Source organism: Physcomitrium patens, chromosome 10 (genome assembly GCF_059467195.1).
Source record: "Physcomitrium patens ecotype Gransden chromosome 10, ASM5946719v1, whole genome shotgun sequence".
Classification (NCBI taxonomy): Eukaryota; Viridiplantae; Streptophyta; class Bryopsida; order Funariales; family Funariaceae; genus Physcomitrium; species Physcomitrium patens.
In genome coordinates, this window is record NC_143419.1 from 8,732,788 (window position 1) to 8,748,067 (window position 15,280).

Sequence of the window (15,280 nt, forward strand, 5' to 3'; positions counted from 1 at the left end):
TGTAAACACAAGCTCGAGTGGAGTAAAGAAGTAGAAGCATCATTTGAAGTTTTGAAGAAAGCTTTTACTTTTGTATCAATCTTACATCACATTGACTTCTCAAAAGCATTTTTTATGGAGATAGATGCATCTGACTTTGCCTGGAATGTAATCTTATCACAAATAAGAGCAGATGATAAACTTCATCTAATAGCTTTTCATTCAAGAAAATTTTCAGCAGCTAAGATTAATTATGAAATCCATAATAAGGAACTTCTTGTAATCATGGATTTTTTTCAAGAAAGGCATCATTATTTAGAAGGCGCTTCAAGTCCAGTCACCATATATGTGGATCACAAGAACCTTGAGTATTTCATGTTAGTACATGTTTTGAATCATCACCAAGCTCATTGGAGTATGTCTTTGTTAAGATTCGAATTCAATATCACTTATTAGCCAAAAAAATAATAAGGTTTATTTGATGCCATTTTTAGACATTCTTATCTTACACCAAAAGAAGAAAAAGTAGCTTTTGACCAACAAAAGATAATTTTATTGAAGCCAAAATAATTTCATCTCCGAGAAATGAAATCAACATTGACTATTGATTTGATTTTTTTCAAGCACATCCAAGCAAGTATATCCTTAGATCTTCTTGTTCATGATATTAAAAACAATTCCTCTAAGTCTCAAGATACTTCTAAATTTGAGTTTAAAGAGAACCTATTTTATTTTGAAGGATGCTTATATATTCCAAAAAGAAAAGCACAATTACGTGCTCTTGAAGCTCATCACAATTTTCTTACAGCAGGACATTTTGAATATAATAAGACTTTGGAGCTTATATCTAGAGATTTTTGGTGGCTTCAAATGTAGAAGTTTTAAAGAATTTGTCCAAATATGTGATGTTTGTTCGAGATCAAAAATTCCTCATTATTGACCTTATAGACTCCTCTAATCATTACCTATACCAGAACAACTATGGTCTTTTGTCTCTATCGATTTTGTCATGAATCTTCCAATTTCAAGTTCATATGATTCCATATTCGTGATTGTAGATCATTTCACCAAGATCGCATATTTTGTATCATATACAAAATCCATCACAAGTGAAAGAATAGGTAAACTCTTCCTTGACAATATCTATTGCTATCATGGATTACCAAGAGATATCATATCAGATGAAAGAACACAATTTTTAGTAAGATTTTTGAGAATTCTTTTTAAGATATTAAAGGTGGATATAAAACTATCTTCGGCTTTCCATCCTCAAATTGATGGACAAATAGAATGGATGCATCAAGTTTTAGAGTAGTATTTGAAGTAAACCATCAACTATCAATAAGATGATTGGACAACTCTTTTGCCATTGGTAGAGTTTGCTTACAATAATTCAATACATTCTTCTATGCAACAAATACTTTTCTTTATCAATTACCGTTATCATCCATGATTTGACACTTTTGACTTTTTAAAAGTTGATAATCCTATGGCGGAATATGTGGCAAATCGATTATCACAACTACATGCAACAATGAAGGCACAATTAAAAGAAGCTCAAGAATGACAAAAAGGCAACGCAGATGTCTATTGCAAAGAATAACCTCAATTCCACGTGAGAGATAAGGTATAGTTACTTTGTCATAATATTAAAACTATTTATCTTTGTAACAAGTTGGATTATCATAGGCTTGGACCATTTTCCATTTGTGAACAGATCAATTCAGTTACTTATTGATTACATCTATTGGAGTCTATGAAAATCCATCATATGTTCCATGTATCTTTACTTCAGCCATACAAGACAATGGATATGCAAAGAAGGAGACAAATGCCACCACTTCCTATAGAAGTGGATAATAATGAAGAATTTAAGGTGGAAGAAGTTTTAGATTCAAGGCAGCGCCAAAATAGATTAGAATATCTAATACATTGGCATGGATATGACATTAATGAATGGACATGGGAGCCATCCAAGAATTTAACAAATGTATCAATCAAAGTTAAAGCTTTTCATCAAGGACATCCATCAAAACCAAGATAAAGAGTCAAAAAATTCTTTGCTATAAAGTAAAGTAAGCCCAATAGAGATTTCATTCTATCTTGTATCATTATTTTTTTAGATTTTTTAGTACTTAGGAGATGGAAAATCAACAACTACCAAATTCAATTCAAGAACTAACATTTGCTAAGCTACCAAACGAGACATTGTGACTATCACAACCTTCGAGATGGCAAAATGGAGATGAAGACCCTCAAGAATAATATGTTCTTTCTCAAATAGATGGTAAGATACAACACGTTTGGTACCACGAGCTTGGAAGGGACTTCCAATATTTAGTCATACTTTTGGAGATAGGAACCACTCTTGATGGTATTACTAATGTTTTATTTAAAGGAAGTTATGAAGACCTCAATAATGATCAAATATCAAGGTGGTCTTCTTCCCTTGGTATGAGACATTATCAATGGTTGAAGAAACCTATCAACTACCTTCAAAGGGAACAAAGATCAAAGTATATGGCAAATATAGTTCTGTGCATCTTGGACTTCATCTACATGTAATCATCGCTCCTAGTGGAACTCATCTCTAGAAGGAGGAATAATATCACCGACATACATATTTATCTTGATAATTATTTAGATAATAAGAATAGGTAGAAGTAAATCAAAATATATAAATATGATAATATCTTGTAGAAAGCTTCTTAGAAACTTTATAGACACTGCTTTGTCTTTATATATGTCTATAGGTGATTGGTAGGTTGAAAACTTGGCCAAAAAGGAGGCCATGTGTTGACATGTTTACCACTTGTAGTACAAGTTGGACATATGGCATATACTTAAGAAACTTGCCTTGCAAATTAGACATGTATCCTCTAAGTTGAACGCTTATTAGAGGTCCTATAGCATACCGCCATGTATTCCTTAGTTAAGTAGTATATATAGATACAAGAATGAGGCCTTTCTCACTCTTGTCAACTCCTTTTTTGATTTTTAGTCTAGTTTCAAGAGTCTTATGTTTTCTAATCTTTGGCAATAGCCATTCCAGTTCTTCCCTTGATATACATACTTTCTTTTATTTTTTCACTTTTCTTTTGATATAGATTCCATGACTTTATGCATCTTCTTCCAATTTGTGTCCTTGACAATAATTCATGTTCTTATTTCTTTAACAAAAAAAATATATTATTCTTATATTATTTAAAATTGAATATATTATTTTATTTTTTTTTGTTTTTAAAAGATTGTGAACTATTCATCTATAAAACTAATAAAAAAAAATATTATTAATTTTTTTAAAATAGAATAAGCTATCTTTTCATGTGTAAATATTTATTTAATATTAAAAGTTGTAGATTACCATCTTCTATTTGACTTCTAGATTTACTAAAGTCGTATATTATAGAGATGGAAGAAAAAAATTGGATACTACACTTGATAAAGCAAGAATTGATTTGCAACTATTGCATATCTTCACAAACTTATCAATACTTTTAGCTTGAAAATCTCTTATACTATCAACATCAACTATAAAAATATTATTCTTATACTTATGGAATAAGTAAACAATGAAAATAAATATCTATACTAAGAAATTGTGCAGTAGAAAGAAGCAAGTACATCAACCTCAAAATTAAATCTAAGGGGTTTTACTACTACAAATTTAAAGAAGACAAGGATTAGTATGTCAAAGCAGTTTGACAAAATAAGATCAAAAAAATTGAGGATTTCTACATTAAGTTAAGTTTTGTTTAGAGTTGTATCATTCCCAATATCTTAATGGATTTATTCAATTTAGATTCATAAGTGTACTTCTATGTAGAAGTGATCTTTTTTGATTCACACTTTTAATGGAAAAGGATTCATGACTCTTAAATGATCAAAATTTATTTTTGGAAGTGTTTACGGCTATACATGGAAAAAGTGATTGAAAAAAGGTAGTAGAGACCAAAATTTTATCTTTATAGCAATAATCACAATCAACTATCATATATATATATATATATTAATGAATTTTAAAACCCCGCTTGCGATATGGATTGGAATGATAAAGTCCTTCTCAATTAATTTTGAACGGTTTAAAAAATAAAGTAAAATAGTTAATATTAATAAAGCCAAAAGCAATTTCATTGAAACAATTTATTGTTTAAACAGTTAAATTTTTGAAAGACACTAAGAACAAAGATTTGATTGGAGAAAAAAACTCAAGTTAAAACAACAATTCCTAAAATTGAAATCAAACTTAGAACATTAATTGATAAATTCGTATTAAAGAATTTAGAAGATTCATTTTTAAAATAAATATTTTTAATATCCTTGTTATCTAAAAAATAAATAAATACATATAATATTATAGAATTTATCTTTTATTTTTAATTAATTATAATAATAGTTATAATAACATTGAATAAAAAAACTACATTTCTTTTATAATAAAAATTGATTTTAGATAATAGTAATAGAAAGAATCTAATTTAAACTTTAAATTTATTTTATACTATATATATATATATATATATATATATATATATACTTCTTTTTTATTAAAAAAATCTATATTTTTTGAGATTTTTTTTTTAATTCTATGTCAACTAAAAAGATGTTAATCTGGTGTCTATACAATTCTTTGCTTTAAGTATTAGTAGACACATTTTTCATGTTTGTGCTTTAAATAATAAACATTGAAGAAGATGGCACTATTTAAAAATATTCAATGACTTTATGTGTATAAATCATATTATAAATATTAATTAATAAAAAGACTAATTAATGTAGCATCTCATCAAAGATTAACTTGGTAAACATATTAAATATTTTAAAAATATATCTAAATTTGAGTTAATATATTTCTTAATATATACACTTCGTTAATTTGAAATAAAATATCAAAACATGAGTTTAGGCATCATTAAATCGACTAATTTTAAAAATAATGGAATGAATATTTTTAATAGATATATATATATAGATACATATGTAAATACACATATGCGAATTGTAAGATTTAAATGCCATTTCACAATGGACGACGAAGAGGATGACATACATCGCCCTCCCTACAGAAGTGGAGTTGTGCCCATGTCGTGCTTGCCTCTCTCTCCAAGTGGATACATGATCTTTACACTCATAGCCACTTGGTAAGCTTACGTGGAGCCACTATGCCACCTCAGCAGCACACATGTTGCACGCATACCTCTGGTGGCCCTCATTCATTCATTCCAGTCGCAAATGCGGTGGAAAGCAGCCCATGATTCATGCAACTCTCGAACTTCATTTACATGATAGGACCAATGTTGCAAGTGCCTGGGCTGCCGATGCATTCTGAACGAGGAGGAATATCAGTTGCTGCGGTGCAGAGACGACGTGATGGAACATGAAGCAAGAAATAAAATTCCCAGCTTTAGGTGGGTCTTTCATGTTTTAGATTACCAAATAGGTGCAAATGATGCACGAGCGTCACAGCCTGACGAACATTACAACACACATATATTGCGTAATTGGAATCGCTCATAGCTAAGGTGGTCACTTTTCTCTCACAATTTTAATTACAACAATGCGCTGAACTGTTTGTACCCTCGACGGCTACTGAGATGTGCAGTGGCAACTGTAATATAGTACAAACGAGATGTTACAAGGTAGTGTCAAAATTTCTAAGCTTCGTCTTGATGTTCATGTTCTATATATACACGGTTGGTTCAGGTAGCCGCTTTTTCTCTTTGGGAGAACTTTGTGTGCCTGCAGGTCATTCTCATATCGAAGTTGAGAAGTGATCGTCTTTCGCACTGAAATCCTCCTTTATGACAGTGTACAAAAATATGTTCAACTCCAGCAGCAGCTTTAGGCTGTAGCTTATTTTACATAGATACGTAGTGTGGTTCGCAGTCATGCCGTCGTTTCCAACTTTGAGACGCTCCAAGCAAAATTCTGCAAACCGGAATCTTTCGAGTTAGCATTCAACAGCCCTGGGACTTTTTTACAAAATGCAATTTATAAACCTGAGAATTTTCTAGAAATTGAACTGCACACATCAGTCGCGGATTCCTATCACATATTTGAAAGAAACAAGCCTGACGTGTGTTTTCTTTTTTTCTTTTTTTCTTTTTTAACTTACCAGTAGTACTTCAGGAATCCAGTCTTTAAACTGGATCGATGTCATGCACCACTACTTCACTAGGAACCATGCTGCAACATATGTACGTCGATTGTTGTCTAAAATTATGTACAATGAGGAAAACAATTCACTGTTGTTGGCCTAAGCGGTGTGTCGGTGTCCAGGAGCTCAAAAGAATGGAGCCCGCACTGGATGGCACTGTTTCCGAGAATGCATTCTTGGAGACAACTCACTGGACCTCTCGGGCGTGGACGGGCCATAACAATCAATCCAGTCGTGTCCGAAAGCTGCTCCAGAGCCCAGAACCGACATTGGAGAGAAAGGGCAGAGTACATCCTCCAAAGTTTTCTGTCTCTTGAAAGGAGGCATCTCTAAACCGGAAAGACTCGTCTCCTGTTCACTCCCCTGTCTCTTCGGCGTCGAAGGAGAGAAACTCGTCGTCTCATGATTCGCGGAATCAGTTCCATCAGTGATTGAAAGTCGAAGATATCCACAGGAACCGCCCTTCCGAGCTCCTCCTTGAACGCTTTGAAATTCGGTTGTGGGAGACAACTTCAGCTCGGTATCTTGCTCAGATGCATCCTGAATTGCGACCAACTTGCAGTTGATGGAGCAGAATCTGACCTGGTCCGCAAGACTGCGATGGCAGGTATCGCAATATGTAGCTGCACCTTTGCACAATTTCGGCTGCGGTCGACTCTGCAGAAAGACAATCTTAGCGCCGTTGATAGTATATGGTTGAATGTTGGAGAGGTCGAGGTACTTCTGCATGTCGGTAATGCGAACCACGTCTCGGTGGGAAGCTTTTCGCACTTGGATAGACATGTGACCAGAATGCGACTGGCTTAGCCCTTGAGGACAGTAAGGCCCCGAGCAACAGGAAAGACAGAATTGGTTCTTCTCGTGTTTGCCAGTAGTATGCTTCTTACAATGCCCGAAAAACTCTGTCTGAAGCAGGGGCGACAGCCACACTGGACCTTCTCGCAGTGATCCACAACTTGACTGCTCCAATTCGGCCATGGATTTTCTAATTGGGATCCCTTACTATTCTACTCTAGCAAGAAGATAATTCAGTCCTCGGATCGTCGGATGATATCCGAAACGTCCTGCTCAGTAATCGAGAATCAACCCCAGGCTCGGGCAATAAGTTAATTTGAAAGGAACTTCAAAATGCAGAATCCGCTCACCAAGTTTCAATGTTGCTGTACAACCGCATTGACTCAGATCCAACCCTGACAAATCTTCGAATTATATTCAAGGACATCACCCAGTCACCGATCGCACAGACTACAACATTCAACTAAGCCAATTTTGTACCAAATCAGAACCGAATCCATACTAATCTGTGAAATGAACTACTTCTGCTGCTGCTACAACGAGAAGAGGGAGCAATGAGAGATGCACAGGCGCATGCAGCAACAGAGGGAATTGTGATGTGCTTAACTTGGACAGCCGCACGCTTAACTTGGATCCTCCGTAAAAAGACGGCAACGTGGCGGCACGAAACGCAGTGCGAAATGCTGCAGGCAGAGCCCGCTTCGTTGCGGCTCCACCGAGCGACCGCGGGCAGCGATGTTGCTTCTTCGACGCCCCTTCTCCTTAATTGCCCTTCTTCGAATTAAAAGGATTTATGAGAGAACCGACTCTTTCGCACTCTCTCATTGTCTAATTTACAAATGTACACGTCTGTAAACTTCATGTGAGGAGGATTGTCGAGCGAGGGTTATATGACAGACAATAAAATAAAATAGAAACAATAAATCCGTTTAATGGGTACTTTTCTTATGTAGAACATTAACATAAATTCACATGAATGTTTGTGAAAGACATCTCGAAAGACATCTGAAAAATGAACATGAGGAAGTTTAACGTATGTTTGAGTCATTTTTGAGTGGTTCAAGAGTGACCATCCTGTTGCATTAGTGTGTGTTAGCAATTTAAATCACCCTTAATAGCGCATGTTTTATTTATATATTTATTTATTTATTTTGTGGCTGCATGGTCACAGCAACCCCAGCATAAAATGCCAGGTGGATTTTGGGCACCCGCCAAGTGTCACACTCCCAGGCCTGGCAAGCAAGCAGCCGTGTGGCGCCCGGAGCTGCTCGGCGCCTCGTAAGGTCAGCCTGGAAAGCTCTCGTTGAGCACTTTTCCGCTTCCATGACGATCCTTGTGAACGCCACACCTTTGTTTATTTGTATGTATGTGTGTTGTGCAGTTCAGCGGAGGACTGGGTGTTGTTTTTGTTGTTGTGATCCTCATGGTATACCCAGGTGACGTCGACAACCACCTGGCTCAGGAATCCTTTGGATTCGCGACTGTCCCTCTCCGCGGCCACCTATGCCAGCATCGACGAGCTTTTGACTGACACCTTTGGATTCCGGATTGTCATCCTCTCCAGCCACACTGGGTCAAAATGCTAGCTGGAGGCTTGCGCGTTAAAGCTGGAATCCCACACACTGAAGTGGCAACGGAATATTCCGGAAAGTCTGTCCAGGAGTTTTTTTTTTATTTTTATTTTTATTTTTTTATTAAGCCCTGTTTGGCCTTCTGTAAAGTTAGTTGTGACCTCGGGTACGTTTTAATCAGTTAAAATGAGTTTGATTGTGCTTTGGTATCAAACCTGAGTTTGGGGTCACTCCTCCTGAATGTGGTTCCACGTCATCTGCCTGGTGGTGCACTCTCAATATGCCTAGTTGGACCGGTTCACGTAGTGATCGTCCCTCTAATGCAAGATGCAACAACCCTTTTTGTCGCAAACTTCACACAGGACTTATTGTTGGTCATGGACCATCAACACAACAAGAGACCAGACACTGGTTCAGATCGGACAACACAATATCATTCCGCGAAAACCGGCAGTGCAAAGGGCTTGGCTCAGATGTTCACAACCAAGCTTCATCCACAAATCGGCAACAGCCAACCTTCAAGGTCGGCAAAGCTGTCCGATGCAGCCAACAACTGCGATCAGTTCTGGGAGCACAGCAATGTCGACAAGGCTGTGCGACAAGCCACCACACAACGTCTGGAAGCAGCTATTCAGCGAGCAAGTGGGCGAACCTTCAAAGTGGCGTGCTCTACACGTCATACCCGAATTCATATAAAACGTCAACACAAGCCCCAAAAAACAAGTGGACACACGATGATACCCTAAAGGATGTGGCTGGAGGCGGCCACCTTATCAGCTCCGCAGCTAGTGGAAGCCAAAGTTAGGGAGGAATCTGAGAGCACCGAGCCCCACAATAACGATGAGGAAGGTGGGAGCAGATAAAAACAGAGTGCGGAGAAATCCACTGATTTGCCAGCTTTGAGTGGCGCAGCAGTTGCATGGGAACCCACCTGACCCACTCACTCACTCACTCACTGAGTTGGCTCAGCACAGCAGAGAGAGAGTGAGAGAGAAAGAGAGAGAGCAATCTGATCTGATCTGCTCTGAGGCAGGCAAACAAAGGTTATGATCAAACCCAGAGTTCATGGAAGGAGGGCTCTGGGTGTTTGCAGAAACTGAGTTGGGAACAAGCCATTTCAGACACTCACACAAAATGAGTGTGTGTGTGTGTTCCTTCCTGGGTGCAGTCTGGACTGTCCTTGCAGAGTCTGGGATTCTTGTATAGTTTTAAAAGCATATTATGGATGTATGTGTGTGTGTGTATATTTATGTATGAATGTATGTAAGTAAGTTTTTTTTTTACCATGCTTTTTATTTTATTTTATTATTATCAATGTACAAGATGTTTGATTGCTTTGGAAGGAAGACAACAACCTCTGTTTTATGTTATAATTAACAATTATGACAAATGTTAAGTTATTTTATAATAGGATTCTTTGGTCATTAGATGAAATTTTTGTTTGCATTTGGTAGGATCTAAACATATTTAATGATTGGCAACTCTTCCTTGAACTTATGAGACCATAGTTATCTTGAGCCCCATAGAGCTCCTTAGGCAAGTTTCTTTAAGTGATGCTCTTATAAAGGTGGCCAATTATTTTTTGTGTGCATATAAACTACTAGGTTCCTATCACGGACATAATCATGTAAGCTAGTAATTACATATACAAATATGTAGAAGTAAGTAAAAGTAGGTAAAAGTAAGTAAATTCTATAGTATTTAATATAGAAGCTTCCTAGAAGCTTCATAGATGCTGCTTTGACTTCATAGGTGTCATTAATTGACTTTTTGGATTAGAAACGTGGTCAACAAGTGGGCCATGTGCCACACATGTTGTTAGCTTGAAGATCAAGCTAACTATGTGGCCCACACGTAGAAAAACTTGCCTTATAAGTCAAGGCATGTGTCCTACAAAGTCAACACATATTGAAGGTCCTATAGAACGTCGCCATGTAGCCCCTAGTTAGATAGTATATATAGAGACAATAGTGAAGCCTTCTTCACTCTTGTCAACTCCTTTCTTGCTTCTAGTCTAGTTTCAAGGGTCTCTAGTTTTCTTGTCTTTTGGCAATAGCCATTCCAGTTTTTCTTTCAATATATATCCTTGTTTATATATATTTTGTTACCTCTCTTTGAGTGAAAGCTCACTTGTCTGAATTTTTTTTTCATCGAGTTCTTGTCCTTGACAGATTGACAAGAATACACCTACAATATCAGAGCTTTATTTAATCTTGATTAAGAGTGGATTATCCCTTTTTCTTGATAAGATATAAGCATATAAGAAGTTACGGATTACCCTCTTCTAAATTGATATTGTCTTTAGTATTTTCTTTATTCTCAAGTCCTCTCTTCTATTTGTCTTCAGCAATATTAGACATCTTCTCTCTTCTAAGTGTTATCATGGCAGAACTTGTTGAAATGAAGAGTGCAATGGCACAAATGCAAGAGCAATTGACGGAGTTAATGCTTGTGATGCATCAATTCAATTTACCACCACAAGGAGCAACAAGATTGACAGGAAGTAAAGATATAAAAATGATTGGAGCTGCTTCAACATCTGCACCAAACCATGTCCTTTCTCCTATGGTGGAACGCCCTTCAAATGTTAGAGAACCAAGAATTGTCCTATCCGAGAAGTTTGATGGCACCAGATCCAAGTTTCGAGGATTTATCAATCAAGTGAAACTTGTGTTTGAACTTCAACTCCAAAGCTATCCAACTCTAGGATCGCAAGTTAGATTCATTGGTACGCTTCTTTCACGTTCAGCACTGTTGTGGTTTTCATCTTTTCTTGAATGACGAGATCCAATATTGGATAATCTAGAGGCTTTTTTGGCGGAGTTTTGATCCATGTATGGAGAACATGATGCTATTCGTGTTGCAACCAATAAGATCCGTATTTTACGATAAAACAATCGATCAGTAACGTTATATGCTTCACAATTTTGACAACTTGCAACTGATATCAAGTGGGATGATGCTGCACTTATTAGCCAATTTCTCTACGGGTTACAATATGAGGTAAAAAAATTAATGCTCAATTTACCTGATCCTCAAACATTGAGTCAAGCAATTGACTTTGCTGTGAAGTGCGACAATCGCCTTTTTGAATTTCGATCTGAGAACCATACAAGTAGACCTCAACGTTAGTATAATTCAATGGCAACACCAACACATCTTCAACACATACATTCGGAAGTAGAGGATATGCAAATTGATGCAGTACGTTTCAAACCTCTTATTGACCAAGAAAAGACTCATCATCGTCAAGAAGGATTATGTTTATATTGTGGAGAACCAAAGCACACTGCACAACATTGTCCAAAGAAATGACGCAATCACAAAATGAGGAGTATGGCTGTGAAAGAAGACAATATGTCGAAAAATGAGTTTCTCCAACTACAATAGGGACCGTGCGGCTGGAACCTTGCACAACATCTAATAAAGGTCATATTCTCTCCTTAGAGCCCTCTCCTTGTTTTACATTAAATGTTATTTTAGGACCTAAACATTACAAAGTCTCTACCTTGTTAGATTCAGGAGCCTCAGCTTGTTTTTTAGATAAAGAATTTACTAAAAGACATAGCATATCTTTAGTAAAGAAAACTAAACTTGTTCATGTAGAAGTCATAGATGGTCGTCCATTGTCTTCTGGAGATATTACTCACAAAACCCTTCCTATAGAAGTAATAATCAATGGTCATAATAATTTTGCAGTATTTAATATCATTAGATCTCCCTCTAATCCAATCATTTTAGGTTTATCGTGGTTAGAAAAATACGACCCTCAAATAGATTGGATGTCTCGAATTCTTACTTTCTCTAAAAGTATAACTAACAGTGTAATTAATCAAGTAGAGAGTCATAAGTCCAGTTCAATTAAACCCGTATTTATAGGTGTAAAAATTTTCTTGCATGCTGCTATGAAAGAATCACCATATATTATTTATGCCACACCTGTTTCTACTGGTGAAAAAACTTCAAGTGGCATTCCAAGCCAATATCAAGAATTTCAAGATGTATTTAAAAAAAAGAATGTAGATTCTTTCACCATCAATCCCTATGATTGCTCAATTGACCTTCAAGAAGGAGCACAACAGCCATTCGGACCAATCTACAGTTTATCACAAAATGAGTTGGCTGAACTCAAGGAGTATATTGAAGAAAATCTAGCCAAGAATTTCATACACCATTCTAAATCTCCGGAAGGAGCTCTAATTCTATTTGTGAAGAAAAAAGATGGATCTTTGCGGATGTGTATTGATTATCGAGGACTCAACAAGATTACCATCAAGAACAGGTATCCACTACCTTTAATATCTGGACTTCTTGATCAGCTGAATCAAGCTAAGATCTATACAAAAATAGATCTTCGGGGAGCATACAATCTAGTACGCATCAAAGAAGGAGATGAATGGAAGACTGCGTTTTGAACTAGGTATGGACATTTTGAATACAACATCATACCTTTTGGACTTACAAATGTACCAGCAGCTTTTCAACATCTAATGAATGTTATTTTTTGAGAGTTTTTGGACAATTTTGTGGTCTGTTATCTAGACGACATCTTGATCTATTCTAAGAATCCAAAAGAACATGAACTTCATGTTCGTTGTGTGTTACAAAAATTAAGAGATGCAGGACTCTATGCCAAGATAGAAAAGTGTGTGTTCCATACTACTCAAGTCGATTTCTTAAGTTACATCATTTCAAATGATGGACTTATGATAGATCCTAAGAAAGTTCAAACTATTATAGACTGGAAGATTCCAAAAAAGGTAAGAGATGTCCAATATTTTTTAGGATTTGCCAACTACTATCGGATCTTCATCAAGGACTTCTCTCGAGTTGCAGCTCCACTTACACATTTGACTTGTAAAGACAAACTCCAATGGAATCAAGAAGCCGGAGTTTCTTTTGAATCTTTGAAGACAGCGTTTGTTTCTGCACCAATCTTGTATCGTGTTGATTTTTTCAAAGCATTCTTTATGGAAACAGATGCATCAGACTTTGCTCTGGGTGCGATTTTATCACAAATGGGAACAGATGACAAACTTCATCCAGTAGCCTTTCATTCAAGAAAATTCTCAGCAGCAGAAATCAATTATGAGATCTACAACAAAGAACTTCTTGCAATTGTAGATTCTTTTCAAGAATAGCATCATTATCAAGAAGGCGCTTCCAGTCCAGTCACCGTGTATATGGATCATAAGAACCTCGAATATTTTATGTCAGTACACATATTAAATTATCGCCAAGCTCGTTGGAGCATGTCTTTATCAAGATTCGAGTTCATCATCACTTATCGGCCAGGAAAACAACAAGGTTTGTCTGATGCCTTATCTAGACATTCTTATCTTGCACCAAAAGAAGAAGATACAGCTTTTGAGCAACAAAGAACGATTCTCTTGAAGCCGGAGCAATTTCATCTTCGAGCAATAAAATCAACATTGACTATTGATTTAACTTTTCTTAAGCAAGTCCAGTTAACTATGTCTTCAAACCCTCTTGTTTATAATATCAAGAATGATTCTTCTAAATCTCATGATCCCTCTAAATTTGAATTCAAGAACAACCTACTCTATTTCGAAGGACGCCTATATGTTCCAGAAGGAGAAGCATGTTTACGTGTTCTTCAAGCTCGTCACGACTTCCCAACAGCAGGACATTTTGGATATAATAAGACTTTAGAGCTGATATCTAAGGATTTTTGGTGGCCTCAAATAAGGAAGGCAGTTAAAGATTTTGTACAATCATGTGATGTTTATTCAAGATCAAAAATTCCTCGTCATCGACCTTTTGAACTTCTTCAGCCATTACCCATTCCATAACAACCATGGTCTTCTGTTTCTATGGACTTCATCATGGATCTTCCAATCTCAGGTTCTTATGACTCTATATTCATGATAGCAGATCATTTTATCAAGATGGCACATTTTGTACCATGTACAAAATCTATCACAGGTGAAGAAACAGCTAAGCTCTTTCTTGACAATATCTATCACTATCATGGATTACCCAAAGATATTATATCAAATAAGAGAACTCAGTTTGTATCAAGATTTTGGCAGACTCTTTTCAAGATTCTTAAAGTGGATATAAAACTATCTTCGGCATTCCATCCTCAAACTGATGGACAAACGGAGTGTCTTAATCAAGTTTTGGAGTAATATTTAAGATGTACCATTAATTACCAACAAGTTGATTGGACAACTCTTTTGCCATTGGCAGAGTTTGTTTACAATAACACGGTACATTCTTCTACAAAACAAACACCTTTCTTTGCTAATCATGGTTATCATCCACGACTTGATACTTTTGACTTTTCAAAAGTTGATAATCTTGCTGCAAAAGATTTGGGGATTCATTTATCAGAGCTACATGCAACGATAAAGGCATAGTTAAAAGAGGCTCAAGAATAACAAAAGGTCAATGCGGATGTCTATCGAAAGGAACAACCATCATTTATCTTGGGTGATAAGGTATGGCTACTTCATCACAATATTAAGACCACTCGTCCTTGTGACAAGTTGGACTATCGAAGGCTGGGACCATTTTCTATTTCTGCATAAATCAATCCAATTGCATATCGTTTACATCTATCGGAGTCAATAAAAATCCATCCAGTATTCCACGTATCTCTTCTTGAACCATACAAGACAGTGGACATACCAAGAAGACGTCAAGCTCTACCTCCTCCTATAGAAGTGGACAATAATGAAGAATTTGAAGTAGAAGAAGTCTTAGATTTAAGGCAGCACCAAAATAAATTAGAATATCTTATCCATTAGCGCGG

At 36.3% G+C, this 15,280-nt stretch overlaps 1 protein-coding gene across 1 annotated transcript; it reads right to left on the reverse strand.

The window, feature by feature from the left end:
- Positions 1–5,357: 5,357 nt before the first annotated feature.
- Positions 5,358–7,517, reverse strand: LOC112287190 (uncharacterized). The gene is made up of 2 exons (XM_024529952.3): positions 6,095–7,517; positions 5,358–5,907 (listed from the first exon to the last, which is right to left on the reverse strand). The coding sequence occupies exon 1, from the start codon at positions 7,112–7,114 to the stop codon at positions 6,263–6,265; it is 852 nt and encodes a 283-aa protein (XP_024385720.1). The 5' UTR covers positions 7,115–7,517; the 3' UTR covers positions 5,358–5,907; positions 6,095–6,262.
- Positions 7,518–15,280: the final 7,763 nt, after the last annotated feature.

Coding starts and splice junctions, on each gene's coding strand:
- LOC112287190 (XM_024529952.3), bottom strand. CDS start 7,114: ATGGCCGAATTGGAGCAGTCAAGTTGTGGATCACTGCGAGAAGGTCCA.